At 44.4% G+C, this 19,145-nt stretch overlaps 1 protein-coding gene across 3 annotated transcripts in view; it reads left to right on the forward strand.

Annotated features, from left to right (window-relative positions):
• Window positions 1-19,145, forward strand: part of g6fl (g6f-like) — a 69,254-nt gene that overhangs the window by 39,720 nt on the left and 10,389 nt on the right. For all 3 annotated transcript variants that reach the window (XM_060921554.1, XM_060921555.1, XM_060921553.1), the window contains 3 exons: window positions 4,146-4,469; window positions 6,210-6,476; window positions 18,324-18,359. In XM_060921554.1, coding sequence (XP_060777537.1) covers window positions 4,169-4,469; window positions 6,210-6,476; window positions 18,324-18,359 — 604 coding nt within the window. In that variant the 5' untranslated portion in view covers window positions 4,146-4,168. The remainder of the gene's footprint in view (window positions 1-4,145; window positions 4,470-6,209; window positions 6,477-18,323; window positions 18,360-19,145) is intronic.

Below are 19,145 nucleotides of genomic sequence, written 5' to 3' on the forward strand. Positions count from 1 at the left end.
TATCTCATCTCATCTCATTATCTCTAGCCGCTTTATCCTTCTACAGGGTCGCAGGCAAGCTGGAGCCTATCCCAGCTGACTACGGGCGAAAGGCGGGGTACACCCTGGACAAGTCGCCAGGTCATCACAGGGCTGACACATAGACACAGACAACCACTCACACTCACATTCACACCTACGGTCAATTTAGAGTCACCAGTTAACCTAACCTGCATGTCTTTGGACTGTGGGGGAAACCGGAGCACCCGGAGGAAACCCACGCGGACACGGGGAGAACATGCAAACTCCGCACAGAAAGGCCCTCGCCGGCCACGGGGCTCGAACCCAGGACCTTCTTGCTGTGAGGCGACAGTGCTAACCACTACACCACCGTGCCGCCCTATTTCATGTTTATGTGGGTGGCAAATGAGATCTCTCATCCTGTATGAATCAGTAACCGCATCTTACTCGGAAAAAAAGGGAAGTCTAAATGCATTTGAATTTAGATTTGTAATGTGTTTTTACCTCGCCCGCTACCGAGTAAGCAGGGCGAAGTATTGTTTTCGGTCGGGTTTCTTTGTTTTTTTGTTAGCAACGTTACGGGAAAACGGCTGGACCAATCTTCAAGAAAATTTCAAGATAGATGGGCACTGGTCTCAAATAGAACCTCCAACATTTTGAGGGTCATCCAGTCAAGGTCACGGTGACCAAAAAGGTAAAAAAAAAAAGCTCTGAGCTCAGACTGCAGGAGTGCTAAGACTCCTCCCACAAACATACTAATTGGATCACTACCTGCCTCATTTGCATACACTGTGCTGTCATCGGATGGTTTCTTGGTTGGTTTACATATGCAAAGGAAGGGGTTTTGGCCACACCCACTTTTAAACCCCATTGATAAAAATTTCCCCACTCTGTTGATTTATTATTATTACCTCACCCACTACGGACTAGACTAAAGAAATTGCTTTCAGACATGTTTATGCTTATTACAGAGGGAAAGTGCATTCCATTGAGCTCTAGCGCCGGGCCTTTTCCCGGAAATAAGAGTTTCGGTCATGGCGACAGCGTGTGTATGTCAGCTTCAGTTCGGAGGTTTCAGTTTTGAAAACTGTAAGAGGTAAGAGTAGAATAATATAAAGTACAGACACTTGGTATATTTTACTTCTGTGATTTTTAAATTGTTCATTTTTGGATTACGCTTCATTTTTGTGGCTACTGCCTCATAGAGTAAATATATATGCTATATTTACTGTATGGACATGGAAAACTATTTTATTTATAAGCAGTATGTGTAACATAACGTACCCATAGGGTACCTATTTTTTTCACGATATCTTCCTTCATATTCATCATAAGTGCTATTGGGCGAGATTTGTTTTGCATGGCAACACTTTTTTTTTTTTTTGAAGGTCAAAAAGAAGTAAGGAGGATGTGGAAATGTACTTGAGTAAAAGTAGTGAATTTCAATAAGACTTGAATCAAGTGCGACTTTTCCAAAATAATATCCATCCATTATCCATAACCGCTTATCCTGTAGAGGGTCGCAGGCAAGCTGGAGCCTATCCCAGCTGACTATGGGTGAGAGGCGGGGTACACCCTGGACAAGTCGCCAGATCATCACAGGGCTGACACACACACAACCATTCACGCTCACATTCACACCTACGGTCAATTTAGAGCCACCAATTAGCCTAACCTGCATGTCTTCGGACTGTGGGGGAAACCGGAGCACCCGGAGGAAACCCACGCAGACACAGGGAGAACATGCAAACTCCACACAGAAAGGCCCTCGCCGGCCACGGGGCTCGAACCCGGACCTTCTTGCTGTGAGGCGACAGCGCTAACCACTACACCACCGTGCCGCCCCTTTTCCAAAATAATTTCATTATCTCTAGCCGCTTTATCCTGTTCTACAGGGTCGCAGGCAAGCTGGAGCCTATCCCAGCTGACTACGGGCGAAAGGCAGGGTACACCCTGGACAAGTCGCCAGGTCATCACAGGGCTGACACATAGACACAGACAACCATTCACACTCACATTCACACCTACGGTCAATTTAGAGTCACCAGTTAACCTAACCTGCATGTCTTTGGATTGTGGGGGAAACCGGAGCACCCGGAGGAAACCCACGCGGACACGGGGAGAACATGCAAACTCCGCACAGAAAGGCCCTCGCCGGCCATGGGGCTCGAACCCAGGACCTTCTTGCTGTGAGGTGACAGCGCTAACCACTACACCACCGTGCCACCCCTTTTCCAAAATAATACTTAAGGACAATTACACTGCTTTTAACAATACTTTTATTTCCTTATTTCTTGTGAAATATGTCTCCCTTTACATCTCCAGGAGTTAATGCAGAAATTGTAATTCTATTGCGTCTCCACAGTTAAATCGGGTTAATTCGTGGTGTATTGTAGCAAGGTTTTCACAGCACCATTTGGTTGCAGCAGGGATGGTAGCCGACAGGCACAAGGAATATAACCACAAAAACAATTAATGTTTCAAGGATCCATGTGTATTTTTCATTCTTGGCTGCCCAGGCAGTGTCCCACAAAGCTTTCACACACGTTCTTCATTTCTTCATCTCCAAATTCCAAGAAACCCTTTTCCCAAATTCACACTCACGCAGACTCCTACTGCGTCATCTGATAAAACACAGAAGCACAGAAAACCATATTTGGTAGTAAAGCATGTTAAAATGTCTCGTTGTTTTAGCCAGCGATGGGACTCTTTATTGATGCTGTGTTTCAAATCTAAATTTCTTGTCTTTTTTGTTAAGAAAAAGAGTGAAGTGTGACTTCTTTTACCCCCATGGCAGCTAATCAAGAAATCCTGCTTGTATTACAGAGTAATCTTAATAGTGTCATTGTGTTGTAGAACGGTTTCAGTCCTGATGTGGCTGTTGTTAGAAACGGGTTTTCAGCAAGGCAGGCAGTAAGATATTAAAGTCATTTTTAGAAAGAAAAAAAGGGTGATGCTCGAGGGATCCACATGCCATCCATTTTTTATTCCAGGCTTCTCAGGCCAACTAAATTTAAAGCTTCTTCAGTTGTAAAATAACTTGGGAAGAAATGCTCTTTCAAAACTGACCAAGCCTTCATTATTTAAAATGATTTCAGCATAACATATTTAACAATTCATCTCATCTCATCTCATTATCTGTAGCCGCTTTATCCTGTTCTACAGGGTCACAGGCAAGCTGGAGCCTATCCCAGCTGACTACGGGCGACAGGCGGGGTACACCCTGGACAAGTCGCCAGGTCATCACAGGGCTGACACATAGACACAGACAACCATTCACACTCACATTCACACCTACGGTCAATTTAGAGTCACCAGTTAACCTAACCTGCATGTCTTTGGACTGTGGGGGAAACCGGAGCACCCGGAGGAAACCCACGCGGACACGGGGAGAACATGCAAACTCCGCACAGAAAGGCCCTCGCCAGCCACGGGGCTCGAACCCGGACCTTCTTGCTGTGAAGCGACAGCGCTAACCACTACACCACCGTGCCGCCATATTTAACAATTATTCCACAAAATCGAGTCGTACATGAGCTGATAGCTATGTACAACAAGATTGAGTGGAATAATTCTTTTATTCTATCCACATTCACTGGACTTTGAGAAACAGAGCATTTTTATTTTTATTTTTTGCAAATTCGATTTAAAACAACAAAAAAAAAACTTTATACAAAACGTCCGACAAAATCATTTCCGCTTAGAATGTAAACAAACCGGCGAAATGACAGGAGCAATTTGTGAAAAATGCTATAATAATGATAATTCTTGAAAAATAAAAAGATACGTCCTTAACATCAAATACTTTATTCCATATTTTGTTGTGCTTTTTTTTTTTTTTGTATTTTTTGGGGTTTTGTTTTCGAGTAGTTTTTATTTCATCCTCGGTTGGTTCAGAAACACATTTTGAAATTTTTTTTCTTTACTCACGGTATATGAGCTGATAGCCTAGTAGTAGAGTAGCCAATCAGAGCACGCAATTGCTCATATCCAGTGAATGGGGATAGAATACAAGACATTATGTGGCAATGATTTATATTAAGGAACTTATTATTGATCCAGCAATGCTTTCAAAATATGAATACAAACTTAGCCAAGCCTTCATTATTGTTAATACTCTTAACAAATGTGATTTTTTTTTTAAGATAATACCTGGAGTGACGTGATTATGGTGAAAGAAGGCACAGTTGTCACCCTGCACTGCTCTGAAGAGTCCCCTGTAACTCCCAGGCAGGTCACGTGGCTGAAGATGCCAGCCAAGGGGATGAAATGGACGACGCTGATTTCAGTGAACGTTAAAGGAGATGGAAGGCAGATGATGCATCAGGCAGGCAGAACCCTGGAAATATCCGATAACATTTTCTTGCGATTTACTGCCACAGTGGAAAGTGGAGGACTTTATTCTTGCCTGCTGGAGAAGGAAGGCAGGAAGTTCAAAGAGAGGATTGTTCTTCTGGCTGTTATTAAATGTTGAGTAGTCCCCCTCTGTCTTTATCTCGGTTATGCACACAACACTCAATTTTTCTTCATCTGCGTCTCCCAGTTGCTTGTTTTTGCTAGTGGTGCTGTAAGAGCCCACAGCCTGTGTCCATTATCAAGATGTTTTGTTACGTTACATTAATCGGAGAAGAGATCACACCTATGTCAGGCAAAACAGTAGTAAAAATGATTTCCTTAATAATATTAATTTACTTCCTGCCAGGAGTTAATTATTATACACAGGTAGATATTACAACACTTTACCTTAGAAACACACGTGTAACCATTTGAATGCAAAAATATAGCATCATGAAACATGTGAACATAATATTCACATTTTGTTCCTTGTCACACAGATACTTCATTCTTGAATAATAAGTTAAGAATAAATTCATTACTTTCTGATCTTTGATTTAAAAAAAAAAAAACAGGAAGCAGTAGTGGAGTCTAACATATTTTGATTGTGTGTGTATGCATGTATATCTCATCTCATATATAAATTATGGGCGGCACAGTGGTGTAGTGGTTAGCGCTGTCGCCTCACAGCAAGAAGGTCCGGGTTCGAGCCCCGAGGCCGGCGAGGGCCTTTCTGTGCGGAGTTTGCATGTTCTCCCCGTGTCTGTGTGGGTTTCCCCCACAGTCCAAAGACATGCAGGTTAGGCTAATTAGTGGCTCTAAATTGACCGTGAATGTGAGTGTGAATGGTTGTTTGTCTCTATGTATCAGCCCTGCAATGATCTGACGACTTGTCAGTGATGAAATTCCACATTGCAGCGTAGCTTTGGCAGATGTAGATGTAAACAACAACAAAAACACGTGTTTAAAACGGGCGATAATGTGGCCACATCTATTGAATTTGATAACGTGATTACCGTGATAGGTGGCACGGTGGTGTAGTGGTTAGCGCTGTCGCCTCACAGCAAGAAGGTCCTGGGTTCGAGCCCCGGGGCCGGCGAGGGCCTTTCTGTGTGGAGTTTGCATGTTCTCCCCGTGTCCGCGTGGGTTTCCTCCGGGTGCTCCGGTTTCCCCCACAGTCCAAAGACATGCAGGTTAGGTTAACTGGTGACTCTAAATTGACCGTAGGTGTGAATGTGAGTGTGAATGGTTGTCTGTGTCTATGTGTCAGCCCTGTGATGACCTGGTGTCTTGTCCAGGGTGTACCCCGCCTTTCGCCCGTAGTCAGCTGGGATAGGCTCCAGCTTGCCTGCGACCCTGTAGAACAGGATAAAGCGGCTACAGATAATGAGATGAGATGAGATATACAGTATATAAATTAAATAATAAAAATCTCATCTCATCTCATTATCTCTAGCCGCTTTATCCTGTTCTACAGGGTCACAGGCAAGCTGGAGCCTATCCCAGCTGACTACGGGCGAAAGGCGGGGTACACCCTGGACAAGTCGCCAGGTCATCACAGGGCTGACACATAGACACAGACAACCATTCACACTCACATTCACACCTACGGTCAATTTAGAGTCACCAGTTAACCTAACCTGCATGTCTTTGGACTGTGGGGGAAACCGGAGCACCCGGAGGAAACCCACGCGGACACGGGGAGAACATGCAAACTCCGCACAGAAAGGCCCTCGCCGGCCACGGGGCTCGAACCCGGACCTTCTTGCTGTGAGGCGACAGCGCTAACCACTACACCACTGTGCCGCCAATAATAAAAATATTTACTATATTGAATTGAAAGATCATTTACAATTTCTGTGTGTGTGTGTCAGTGACCCTAGTTCCAGTTCCTGTCATTCCCATTAGCAGTACTGCAAGGCTGAAAGCTGAAGTCTCTCCCTCTTACGCCGTAGCGGGTGGGACGTGGATTTCACACACCGGTACCCCGTTACTCACTGACGTGTCCTCGACAGGCACCCTGCTCACCAAACTGCCCTGTGTCACCCGCAGTGACAGCGGCACATACAGGTGCAACATTACTGTGGACGGCCAAAGCAGCAAACCTGTCTACAGCTACACACTCAATGTGACGGTGTATGGTGAGAAATCACATTCACCTGAACACAATACTCAGTTTAGATCACATACAGTATATGCACTCATACGTGTCCAGCCATGCAAAATGAAGATTTTATATACATGTACTGGCCACTTTATTAGGAACACTCTGCTCATTTATGCAGTTCAAAGATTCTTTATTGTCAATTCACTATATATCCAGGACATATAGAAGAATCGAAATGCTGTTTCTCTCTCACCGTACTTGTAAAAAACAGATAAAGATTACACACACAAACCAAAAAAAAATAGATATAAATATTTATAAATATAGATAATGCAGACAAAAAATTTAAGAAAAACAATATATAAATACACTCTAAAATCAAACAATGTACAAAATAGCAGTAGTGCAATACAGTACAATAACGGAGAAGGTGCTAGAAGAGCAGCTTATGAGGTGTATATGACAGTAGGGCAAATGAGCAATAGCAGCAGATACAGCAGTAATGCTAATGTTTGTGGTGTGATGTGCAAACGGATGAGGTAGTTTTCTTGTGTGAATGAATGTGTTACAGACCAGGGGTAGGGGGTAGGTAGTGGACAGAGTTCAGCATCCTGACAGCCTGGTGGATGAAGCTGTTTAGCAGTCTTGTGGAGCGGGCCCGGAGGCTCCAGTACCTTTTCCCCGAGGGCAGGAGGCTGAAGAGTGAGTGTGAAGGGTGGGAGGTGTCACCAGCGATGCTGATGGCTCTGCAGGTGAGACGGGAGTGTCCGTAAGGGAGGGCTGAGGGGTACCGATGATCTTGCTGGCCGTGTTCACTATGCGTTGCAGAGTCTTCCGGCAGGAGGCACTGCAGCCTCCGTACCACGCGGTGATGCAGCCAGTGAGGACACTCTCAATGGTGCCCCTGTAGAATGAGCACATGATGGGGGTGGGACTCGTGCACTCCTCAGTTTGTGGAGGAAGTAGAGGCAAGTTTGAGCCTTCGTGGCCAGTGATGCGATGTTGTTGGACCAGGAGAAGTCCTCAGCGATGTGCACCCCTAGGAATTTGGTGCTGCTCACCCTCTCCACTGCAGCACCATCGATGGTCAGAGGGGGATGCTGTGAGTGACCTCTCCTGAAGTCGACTACAATCTCTTTGGTCTTCTCCACGTTCAGGAGGAGATTGTTGTCTTTACTCCACTCGACCAGTTGGCTCATCTCATTCCTGTAGTTGGCTTCATCGTTGTTAGTGATGAGGCCCACCACAGTCGTGTCATCCGCAAACGATGTGGTTGGTGCTGTAGATTGGTACGCAGTCATGGGTCAGCAGGGTGAAGAGCAGCGGGCTGAGCACACACCCTTGTGGGGCCCCTGTGCTCAGCATGATGGTCCTGGAGGTGTTACTGCCGACCCAAACGTTCTGTGGCCTCCCTGTATGAAAGTCCATCACCCAGTTACAAAGAGAGGTGTTGAGTCCCAAATATCCAAGTTTTTGTATTAGCTACTGGGGAATGATTGTGTTGAATGCCCAACTATAATCCAAGAACAGCATTCGCACATAGGTGTTCTTTGAGTCCAGGTGAGTGAGGGCTGGGTGGAGAGCAGCGGAGATAGTGTCCTCTATGGACCTGTTTGACCTATATGCAAACTGGAATGGGTCATGAGAGGGAGGGAGAATGGACTTTATGTTCTGCATGACCAGTCGCTCAAAGCATTTCATGATGATGGAAGTCAGTGCTATGGGCTGATAGTCGTTATAGTTAGATGGGAAGGGCTTCTTTGCCACTAGTATTATGGTTGTAGCTTTGAAACATGTGGGGACAACAGCTTGGTTCAGGGAGATGTTAAAGATGTCAGCGAGGACATCCCTGAGCTCCATGGCACAGTCCTTCAGAACACGACCAGGTATGTTGTCTGGTCCAGCTGCCTTATGTGGGTTGATCCTGGAGAGGGTCCTCTCCACGCTGGCTGGATCCAGACATACGGCCTGTTTGTCCGGGGGAGGAGTGGTCTTCTGTGCTGGTGTGTTGTTTTGTGTTTCAAAGCATCCAAGTCATTTAGACAGTTTAGCAATGTGATGTCACTCTCACAGGTCCGTGGTGGGGGTTTGTAGTTTGTGAGGGATTGAATGCCATGCCAGAGAGACTGTGCTCTCTGGTGTTGCTGAAGTGTCCAGATATTTTATTGCTGTACTAATGTTTTGCCTCCCTGATGCCACAGGACAGGTTGGCTCTGGCTGTTGTTAGACCTGCGGTGTCACTGGCTGTGTCTCAAGCCTGCAGGAGCCTGTGAACCTCTCCTGTCAGCCAAGGCTTCTGTTTAGCACGAACAGTGATGGTTTTGCAGTGAGTGACATCATCAGTGCATTTAGCGATATATGATGTGACGGCCTCAGTGTATTCCTCTAAGTCTATGTGGTCATTGTAAGTGGCTGCTTCTTTGAAAATTTCCCAGTGTGTAGGGCTAAAACAGTCTTTCAGAGCATAGGAGGCCCCCTCTGGCCACACACGTGCCTCCTTTTGTGTTGGTCTGATGGCTCTCACTCTGGGTCTATATGCAGGTCTCAGCATGATGGTATTGAGGTTTTTCACCTGACGTCACAGGGTCACGTGACACCCCGGTGTCCGCCATTTTGAAGGTCAAGCTAGCTAATGTCAACAACATCATAGCTGGTATGTTACTGTAGCAATGTTTACGTTCAGTCATTTGGATGACTGTTAAAACCTTTCAGTCTCAAGTTTTTCCTTTACTGTATTTACTAGTTTACTGTAATTATGATCCGGCAGCTATTTACACCGGATCCAGTGTAAATAGCTGCCAGAGTGTGTTCCGGCTTGCTCCCCCTCAAATTAAGCAGCGCGCTCCAGCTTGCTCCCGGAGTGCTCCGGCTGAGGTTCCGGAGCACGCTCCGGCTTGTTCCCGGAGTGCTCTGGCCGAGGTTCCGGAGCGCACTCCGGCTTGCTCCCCCTCAAATTAAGCAGCACGCTCCGGCTTGCTCCCGGAGTGCTCCGGCCGAGGTTCCGGAGCGCGCTCCGGCAGCTATTTACACTGGACCCGGTGTAAATAGCTGCCGGATCATAATTACAGTAAACTAGTAAATACAGTAAAGGAAAAACTTGAGACTGAAAGGTTTTAACAGTCATCCAAATGACTGAACATAAACATTGCTACAGTAACATACCAGCTATGATGTTGTTGACATTAGCTAGTGCTAACAGCTAGCTGCTAGTGCACTGCTACAACACAGACACCGACCCTAATAATACAGTTCTTGGTCATTGCCAGGTAACAGCAAATTTATAACGGGCCATGTCTCAACAGACTAAGAAGTTATTTCAATGACATTTAATAACATTTTGTTTATCCTGAGGACCGAAAGTAAATGAAAATGTGAACAAACCTTAGCTGTAATAAGATGGCGACCACCGGCTACAGGGACGACCCACTGATGTAGGCATGACACAAAATATTTGTAGGTATCCAAACTCTTATACGCTTTCAGATCAATACCTGTGTATGGCGATGGGTTTTTAACGACATAGGTATACAGATCATGTGGGCCAAAGTCAGGTAAAGACAAGGGCTTCGTGTACTTCTGTATGTCAGTGAACAATCCTGGTGGAAGCAGGTAAACGTCGTTCTCTAAGCCTGCTAACCTCAATTTTTGCAAATACTTCTCCCTCTGCTCGCCCTGTAAATGCCCTACGTCGCTGGATAGTGAAGGTGTTTTCTGCATCTCGCTCCTTTTTCTTTTATGTTTTTCGTTTGTCGCCTTCCTCGCATTCAAACTGATTCGAGCCGTGATGTCCAAAATGGCAGCATCACATGACTTGGTCACGTGGGTGAAAAACCTCAATTGTGATCAGAGAGACTCAGGTGGGGGAGGGGGGAGGCCTTGTAAGCTCTTTTGTGAGTTGTGTACACCAAGTCCAGTAAGTTGTCACCTCTTATTGGAAAGTCCACATGCTGATGTAATTTGGGCAGTAAAACCTTTAAGTCTGTGTGATTGAAGTCACCTGCTGTGATGAGGAATCTGTCTGGGTGTGCTGTCTGTTGTTCACTGATGGCCTGGTAGAGTTCACTGAGTGCCTCGCTCCTAACGGTGTTAGCGGTGGGAGGGATGTAAACAGCGACAAGCAGAATCGATGTAAACTCCCTTGGTAGGTAGAAGGGTCGGCACTTGATGATGATAAACTCCGCTAGCGGAAAACAGTGTTTGTGCACAAAAGTAGCATTCCGGCACCAAGCATCGCTGATGTAAACACACACTCCCCCACTACGAGTCTTGCCTCCTTCCATAAAGGCTTGGTCAGCGCAGTAGCATGTTAGCCCAGCTAGCTGGATAGCAGAGTCCGGGATGTCGTTATTCAGCCAGGATTCCGTAAAGAGAAAACACAGCAATCCCTCACATCACGTAGCACAGATCGCATGAGTTCTATGTGATCCATTTTGTTTAGTGAGCGTACATTGGCCAGAATGAGGGATAGTATTGCGGGTCTGTGCGGGCTAGCGGCTAGCCTAGCCCGGATACCTCCACGCTTGCCACGCTTCTGTTTCCTCTCACACTGCTTCCGGCGCCTCCTCTCTGGGTGAGACACAGCAGGCGAGTCCGGTGATGTTGTAGTCCAGTGGAGAAGACCCAGGCCTCGAAGTTCCTCACTGACTTTCTGGTCCAAGACGAGATGTTTGGTCATATTTCCTATAGCTAGAAGGCAGTGGTGACAATATCTTGTGACCGACATTGTCAGTGCACTACTTGCACATGTACGTAGACATAAAGCACACATAAAGCACAGTTATCCAATCAGCCAATCATGTGGCATTAGTACAAAATTGCCAATTGCTGGGATTTTCACACACAAAATGACCCCCCCCCCAAGTTTGCTCACTGTAGCAACAGATTCCTGTTCTTGGCTAGGAACCTGATGTGGTCTTCTGCAGTTGTAGCTCATCCACTTCAAGGTTTGACATGTGTGTTATGAGATGCTTTTCAGCTCACCACGGTTGTAAATACAGTTGTGGTAGAAGTCCCAAATATTGCCACGACATTCATATCCAAGATGACATTCATGTCACTGTATGTAAACTTCTGACCACAACTGTAGTGCTTATTTGAGTTACTGTGGCCTCCCTGTTAGCTCAAACACGTCTGACCATTCTCCTCCGAGCTCTCTCATCAACAAGGTCTTTCCACCCAAAGAACTGCTCCCTAGATGTTTTTGTTTGTCGCACCATTCTGTGTAGAACTTGGTATGAACATCCCAGGAGATCAGCAGTTTCTGAAACACTGTGACCACTGAGATCATGTTTTTCTGATGTCCGATGTGAACATTAACTGACGCTCTTGACCTGTAGCAACATGATATCTTGCACTGCTGTCACATGCTTAGCTGGTTGGATAAGTGCATGAATGAACAGGTGCACAGGATTTCCTAACAAACCGGTGAGCGTACAAGTGTACAGTATGAGTGCATTCAGTTGTCTGAGAAAAGGTGGTGATGCTATTGTGGCTGGGTGGAGAATATTTCAGAAGACCAATCACAAGTGTTAAGAATATGAGCTCTGAGGTTTTTCCCCCATTTGGACTGATCTTCAGTGTGGAAAAAAAATTTAGCCTGAAGTCACTTGTGTAAATACCAGGAGCCAATAAAATGGCTCCAGCTCACAAGTGATATAGGATTCGACAGAAACATTAAATTCTGAGCAAAAACAATAGATCATGGAAAGGCAACAGTGATTGAAGTCAGACTCCAAAAAAAAATGAGACAAGCACATATACTGATCAGCCATAACATTAAACCCACCTGCCTAATATTGCGTAAGTCCCACTTGTGCCACCAAAACAGCTCTGACCCATTGAGGCATGGACTCCACAAGACCTCTGAAGGTGTGCTGTGGAATCTGGCACCAAGGTGTTAGCAGCAGATGTAAGTTGTGAATTGGGGCCTCCATGGATCAGACTTGTTTGTCCAGCACATCCCGCAGATGCTCAATCAGATCAAGTTCTGTGGAATTTGGAGACCAAGTCAACACCTCAAACTCTTTGTCATGTTCCTCAAACCATTCCTGAACATTTTTTACAGTGTACCAGATCGTATTATCCTACTGAAAGAGGCCACTGCCATTACATTACATGACATTACATTACATGGCATTTAGCAGACACTCTTATCCACATACAACAAGTGCAAAAGTCAGGTACACGAAGTACTGAACTTCTAGACAAGAAAGTTCTAGTGCCAACTGAACAAGTGACAGCAATACCTAGTTTCATATGCTGTTGAAGTACCAATACTCAAACAGCCAAGGAAACAAACCAACCATATAAAGTACAACTAAATAGAGAACTCAAAACAGCTAACCCCAGGCTAGATGGTACACAGCCTGGGTTGGTCTAGACCAAAACGCAGTTACACAGAGGGCAGGGAAGCAGGGGAGAGGTGCAGCCTGAAGAGGTGAGTCTTCAGTCTGTGCTTAAAGGTGGTCAGGGAGTCAGCAGTTCTGACCTCAATGGGAAGGTCATTCCACCAACGGGGAGCCAGGAAAGACAGCAGTCTTGAGTGGCCTGGGCAGGAGCAGAGAGGAGGAAGGGCCAGGCAACCAGTAGTAGCAGAGCGTAGGGATCTGGCTGGCATGTAGGAGAGGATCAGTCTCTGGAGGTATGTTGGCCCTAGCCCCTTGACAGTCTGGTAAGCTAGCACCAATGTCTTAAATTTGATGCGAGCTGCAACAGGTAGCCAGTGCAGGTTGGCAAGCAGAGGGGTGACATGGGAAGAATGAGGGAGGTTGTAGACCAGGCAGGCTGCAGTGTTCTGGATGAGTTGCAGGGATCTGATGGCAGATGCTGGAAGGCCAGCAAGGAGAAAGTTGCAGTAGTCCAAGCAGGACAGCATCAGAGCTTGGACCAGGAGCCCATTAGGGAGTACTGTTGCCATATAGAGGTGTACTTGGTCTGTAATAATGTTTAGACAGGTGTTATGTGTCAAAGTAACATCCACATGAATGCCAGAACCCAAGGGTTCCCAGAAGAACATTGGAGCATCACACTGCCTCCACTGGCTTGCCTTCTTCCTATAGTACATCCTGGTTCCACCTCTTCCCCAGGTAAGCGACGCACACACTGAGCCACCTTCTTCCATTGTTTCCATTTTCCTGCTCCCAACACATCAACTTTGTGAACTGACTGTTCACTTGCTGCCTGATATATCCCACCCCTTGATGTGCCACTGTAATGAGATAATCAATGTTATTCACTTCACCTGTCAGTGGTTTTAATGTTCTGGCTGATTGGTGTTACAACAATATGTTTAGTGCTGTTCCAATTTTAGTAAAATTTAAATAGCTCATAATGATTTGAACATACAGATTACAATGTTTGTTTGAGTCTGATCGGAGATCTCCAGTGTGTACTGTAAATGTCAGTGATCTCTTGCTCAAATATCAGAATGACATATATAGTGAGTGTTAGGCTCACAAGTGAGTTTAGGATACTGAATGATACTCTCTTCGAATGGAAGCTACTAATGGTATTACCACTAAGCATGACCAAACATACAGAGACAAAGCGTCCCTGATTACTGGCAGTCAACCATGATGGAACCTCACATTTCCTCAAAGTACACAGCTCAGTAAAAAACTCATTTTTCAACAGAATTAGCTGTATTAAATATTTTACGCCAAAACCAAACTTTTTTACTGGGTGTCAGGCTTACGAAAGATCATTATTGCACAATGTTTGTGGTGAAATCACAAGGAGGAATTCCCTGCTAATTTTTCCCAAATTAAGCTGTTTATGCTAATTCAGTATGCTGTATAAACCAAATAAGTACATTGTCTTGCCAAAGTATCCATCCCCCTTTGTGTTTGTCCTGTTTTGTTGCATTACAAGCTGGAATTAAAAAGGCTTTGGGGGGGGGGGGGGGGGGGGGGGGGCTGAGCACCATTTGATTTACACAACATGCCTACAACTTTAAAGGTGAAAATTGTTGTTTTATTGTGACACAAACAATAATTAAGATGAAAAAACAAACAAACCCAGAAATCTGGAGTGTGCATACTGTAGGTATTCACCCCCTTTCATATGAGACTCCTAAATAAGAGCTGGTCCAACCAATTCACTTCATAAGTCACATACAGTGGTGCTTGAAAGTTTGTGAACCCTTTAGAATTTTCTATATTTCTGCATAAATGTGACCTAAAATATCATCACATTTTCACACAAGTCCTAAAAGTAGATAAAGAGAACCCAGTTAAACAAATGAGACAAAAATATTATACTTGGTCATTTATTTATTGAGGAAAATGATCCAATATAACATCTCTGTGAGTGGCAAAAGTATTGCTTTCAGTATCTAGTGTGACCCCCTTGTGCAGCAATAACTGCAACTAAGCGTTTCCAGTAACTGTTGATCAGTCCTGCACACCGGCTTGGAGGAATTTTAGCCCGTTCCTCCATACAGAACAGCTTCAACTCTGGGATGTTGGTGGGTTTCCTCACATGAACTGCTCGCTTCAGGTCCTTCCACAACATTTCGATTGGATTAAGGTCAGAACTTTGACTTGGCCATTCCAAAACATTAACTTTATTCTTCTTTAACCATTCTTTGGTAGAACGACTTGTGTGCTTAGGGTCGTTGTCTTGCTGCATGACCCACCTTCTCTTGACATTCAGTTCATGGACAGATGTCCTGACATTTTCCTTTAGAATTCGCTGGTATAATTCAGAATTCATTGTTTCATCAACGATGCCAAGCCATCCTGGCCCAGATGCAGCAAAACGGGCCCAAACCATGATACTACCACCACCATGTTTCACAGATGGGATAAGGTTCTTATGCTGGAATGCAGTGTTTTCCTTTCTCCAAAGATAACGCTTCTCATTTAAACCAAAACATTGCATTTTGGTCTCATCCGTCCACAAAACATTTTTCCCAATAGCGTTCTGGCTTGTCCACATGATCTTTAGCAAACTGCAGACGAGCAGCAGTGTTCTTTTTGGAGAGCAGTGGCTTTCTCCTTGCAGCCCTGCCATGCACACCATTGTTGTTCAGTGTTCTCCTGATGGTGGACTCATGAACATTAGCCAATGTGAGAGAGGCCTTCAGTCGCTTAGAAGTTACCCTGGGGTCCTTTGTGACCTTGCCGACTATTACACGCCTTGCTCTTGGAGTGATCTTCATTGGTCGACCACTCCTGGGGAGGGTAACAATGGTCTTGAATTTCCTCCATTTGTACACAATCTGTCTGACTGTGGATTGGTGGAGTCCAAACTCTTTAGAGATGGTTTTGTAACCTTTTCCAGCCTGATGAGCATCAATAACACTTTTTCTGAGGTCCTCAGAAATCTCCTTTTTTCATGCCATGATACACTTCCACAAACATGTGTTGTGAAGATCAGACTTTGATAGATCCCTGTTCTTTAAATAAAACAGGGTGCCCACTCACACCTGATTGTCATCCCATTGATTGAAAACACCTGACTCTAATTTCACCTTCAAATTAACTGCTAATTCTAGAGATTCACATACTTTTGCCACTCACAGATATGTAATATTAGATCATTTTCCTCAATAAATAAATGACCAAGTATAGGCTCCAGCTTGCCTGCGACCCTGTAGAACAGGATAAAGCGGCTAGAGATAATGAGATGAGAATTTTTTTGTCACATTTGTTTAACTGGGTTCTCTACTTTTAGGACTTGTGTGAAAATCTGATGATGTTTTAGGTCATATTTATGCAGAAATATAGAAAATTCTAAAGGGTTCGCAAACTTTCAAGCACCACTGTAATTAGTTGATTAAGATCCACCTGTGTGCAATCAAAGTGTCACATGATCTGTCACATGATGTCTGTATAAATCAACCTGCTCTGGAAGGACGCTGACTCTGCAGCACTACTATGCAAGCAACATGAAAACCAAGGAGCCTCCAAACAGGTCAGAGACACAGTTGTGGAGAAGTATAGATTAGGGTTGGGTTATAAAAAAATCCCTAACTTTGAATATCCCAGGGAGCACCATTAAATCCATTATAGCAAAATGGAAAGAATATGGCACCACTACAAACCTGACAAGAGAAGGCCCCGCCCACTAAAACTCACAGACCGGGCAAGGAGAGCATTCATCAGAGATGCAACAAAGACACCAAATATAACACTGAAGGAGCGGCAAAGATCCACAGCAGAGATGGGAGTATCTGTCCATAGGACCACTTTAAGCCGTACACTCCACAGAGTGGGGCTTTATGGAAGAGTGGTCAAAAAAAGTCATTGCTTAAGAAAACACGTTTAGAGTTTGCCCAATAGCATGTGGCAGACTCCCCAAACACATAGAAGAAGATTCTCTGGTCAGATGAGACTAAAATTGATCTTTTTGGCCATCATGGGAAATGCCATGTGTGGCGCAAACCCAACATCCTGAGAACACCATTCCTACAGTGAAGCATGGTGGTGGCAGCATCATGCTGTGGGGATGTTTTTCATCTGCAGGTACAGGAAAGCTGGTCAGGACTGAAGGAAAGATGGATGGCACTAAATACAGGGCAATCCTGGAGGAAAACTTGTTTGAGTCAGCCAGAGGTTTGAGACTGGGACGAAGGTTCGTGTTCCAGCAGGACAATGACCCTAAACTTACTGCTAAAGCTACACTGGAGTGGTTTAAAGGGAAACATTTAAATGTCTTGGAATGGCCTAGTCAAAGCCCAGACCTCAATCCAATTGAGAATCTGTGGCATAACTTGAAGATTGCTGTACACCAACGCAACCCATCTAACTTGAAGGAGTTGAAGGAGTTTTGCCTTGAGGAATGGGCAAAAATCCCAGTGGCTAAATGTGCTAAGCTAATACAGACGTACCTCGAGAGACTTGCAGCTGTAATTGCAGCAAAAGGTGGCTCTACAAAGTATTGACTTTGGGGGGGGTGAATACCTATGCAAGCTCCAGATTTCTGTTTTTGCATCTTTATTATTTTTTGTGTCACAATAAAATAATTTTCACCGTTAAAGTGGTAGACATGTGTAAATCAAATGGTGCTAAACCCCCCCCCCCCCATCCATTTTCATTCTAGCTTGTAATGCGACAAAACAGGACAAACACCAAGGGGGATGAATACTTTTGCAAGACACTGTAACAAATCAATTGTCTCATAAAGTCCAACCCGAGTCAATCAGGTAACTACAGTATATTTGCAAAAGTTAAATTCCATTTGCTGCTCCTTGTACCACGGCGCTATTATTGCCTTTCCAATTCTGACTGGTCAGCACCTTCTGTACCGGCTGCAAGGACAATCACAGGTTTATAGTCCTTCATTCGTTTCTATTGTAACAGCTTGTTCACAGGAACTTGTATCGTGGACGCTTGAAATAAAGGGTTTTTGGTTTGTTTAAAGGTTTTCTTTAAGTGAGGAGGAGATGTTTGTTTAGGATGTTTTGGAAAGAATCTCCCATGTCAGTGCTTTGTAAAGCTGTAACAAAGTTTTTCAACTTTGCGGTTTCTTGGTCATTTGACAAGCTGTCTTTTTTATTTTTGTCTAATTAACTTCAAGAGACAGAACAAAGAGACTGGTAGAACAGTTTAGAAATGTTTATAGCTGTAGAACAGAAGCGATAACAGGAACAAACTTGTTTTGAATGTGACCGTTAATGGATGTGGATGAGGTAAGAGCATCACGCCAATCTATCATTGATTATTTTCCTATAATAGCACTGCTGAAGTGTTGTATAGCACTTTTTTATTGTAAGAATGTTCAGCCATAAGTGGAATGGTAAAGAATCTATCTATTTATCTATTTGTTTGTTTGTTTATACATACTTACATTAAGGACTACAACTATACTAAAGGCAGCATGAAAATAAAACCACTGAATATTGAAACTCTCAGTAAACACTCATTCTTTCTTTTCACAGAGAAGCAAGTGGCATCGTTCCCAAATATTACGTATGGTAAGACTTTCTGCCTCCATTGTCTCAGCCATGCTCGACACTGATCAGCTCCCGGTCTTACACACGCTGCCATCTCATCAGTCTCGCACCATCTGGTTCCGCCTGAAACGACTTCTTCTAATCCAAACATTCTACATCATCAAGCAAACATCATGCCACATGCTTCCGCACACTTCCTCACTGGCTAAAGCCCAGCTGGCTCCTTAATGGATCTACATTTAGGGACTATATTTTACAACTTACTTATTTTGTATTCATGGAGAGAGTAGGCAGTAAGCCAGCCCCCCCACACACACACCAGAGTACACAGTATGTTCAATTTGAGTCATGCGTTTCTGAGGAACCTTTACGTTGAATAATAATATCCTCATTCTCATGCCTCTTCTTCTCTTCCTGTCTCCCTGCTATCACTACTCACACACTCTATTCATATGACTGTCTGTACAACAATGCCTCTAAAAATGACTAGCTGCTCTGTGGATTATTGTAAATCAAACCAAATGATATTGTTGCCGCTTCACTATTAATTCAAACTGTTTGCCTCGTCGCTCACTGATTTGCTTTCCTTTCTCTTTCGTTTCTGTTTGTCTCACGCTCGTATTGACTTGCCCTTGCTATTTTCTTGAGAAGAAATTCCCATTGGGCCTGTACCAGTATTTTATCAGCTCGTATGAGCTGCTATAGATGAGCAGTTGGAGGGAAGGATGTCAGAAAGCTGTAGATTTTAGCAGCAAAATATGATCAGGAGCCTTTTAGGATTTGATACAATTTGCTTGTCAAAACAGC

This window comes from Neoarius graeffei, chromosome 5, assembly GCF_027579695.1.
Source record: "Neoarius graeffei isolate fNeoGra1 chromosome 5, fNeoGra1.pri, whole genome shotgun sequence".
NCBI classification, from domain to species: Eukaryota; Metazoa; Chordata; class Actinopteri; order Siluriformes; family Ariidae; genus Neoarius; species Neoarius graeffei.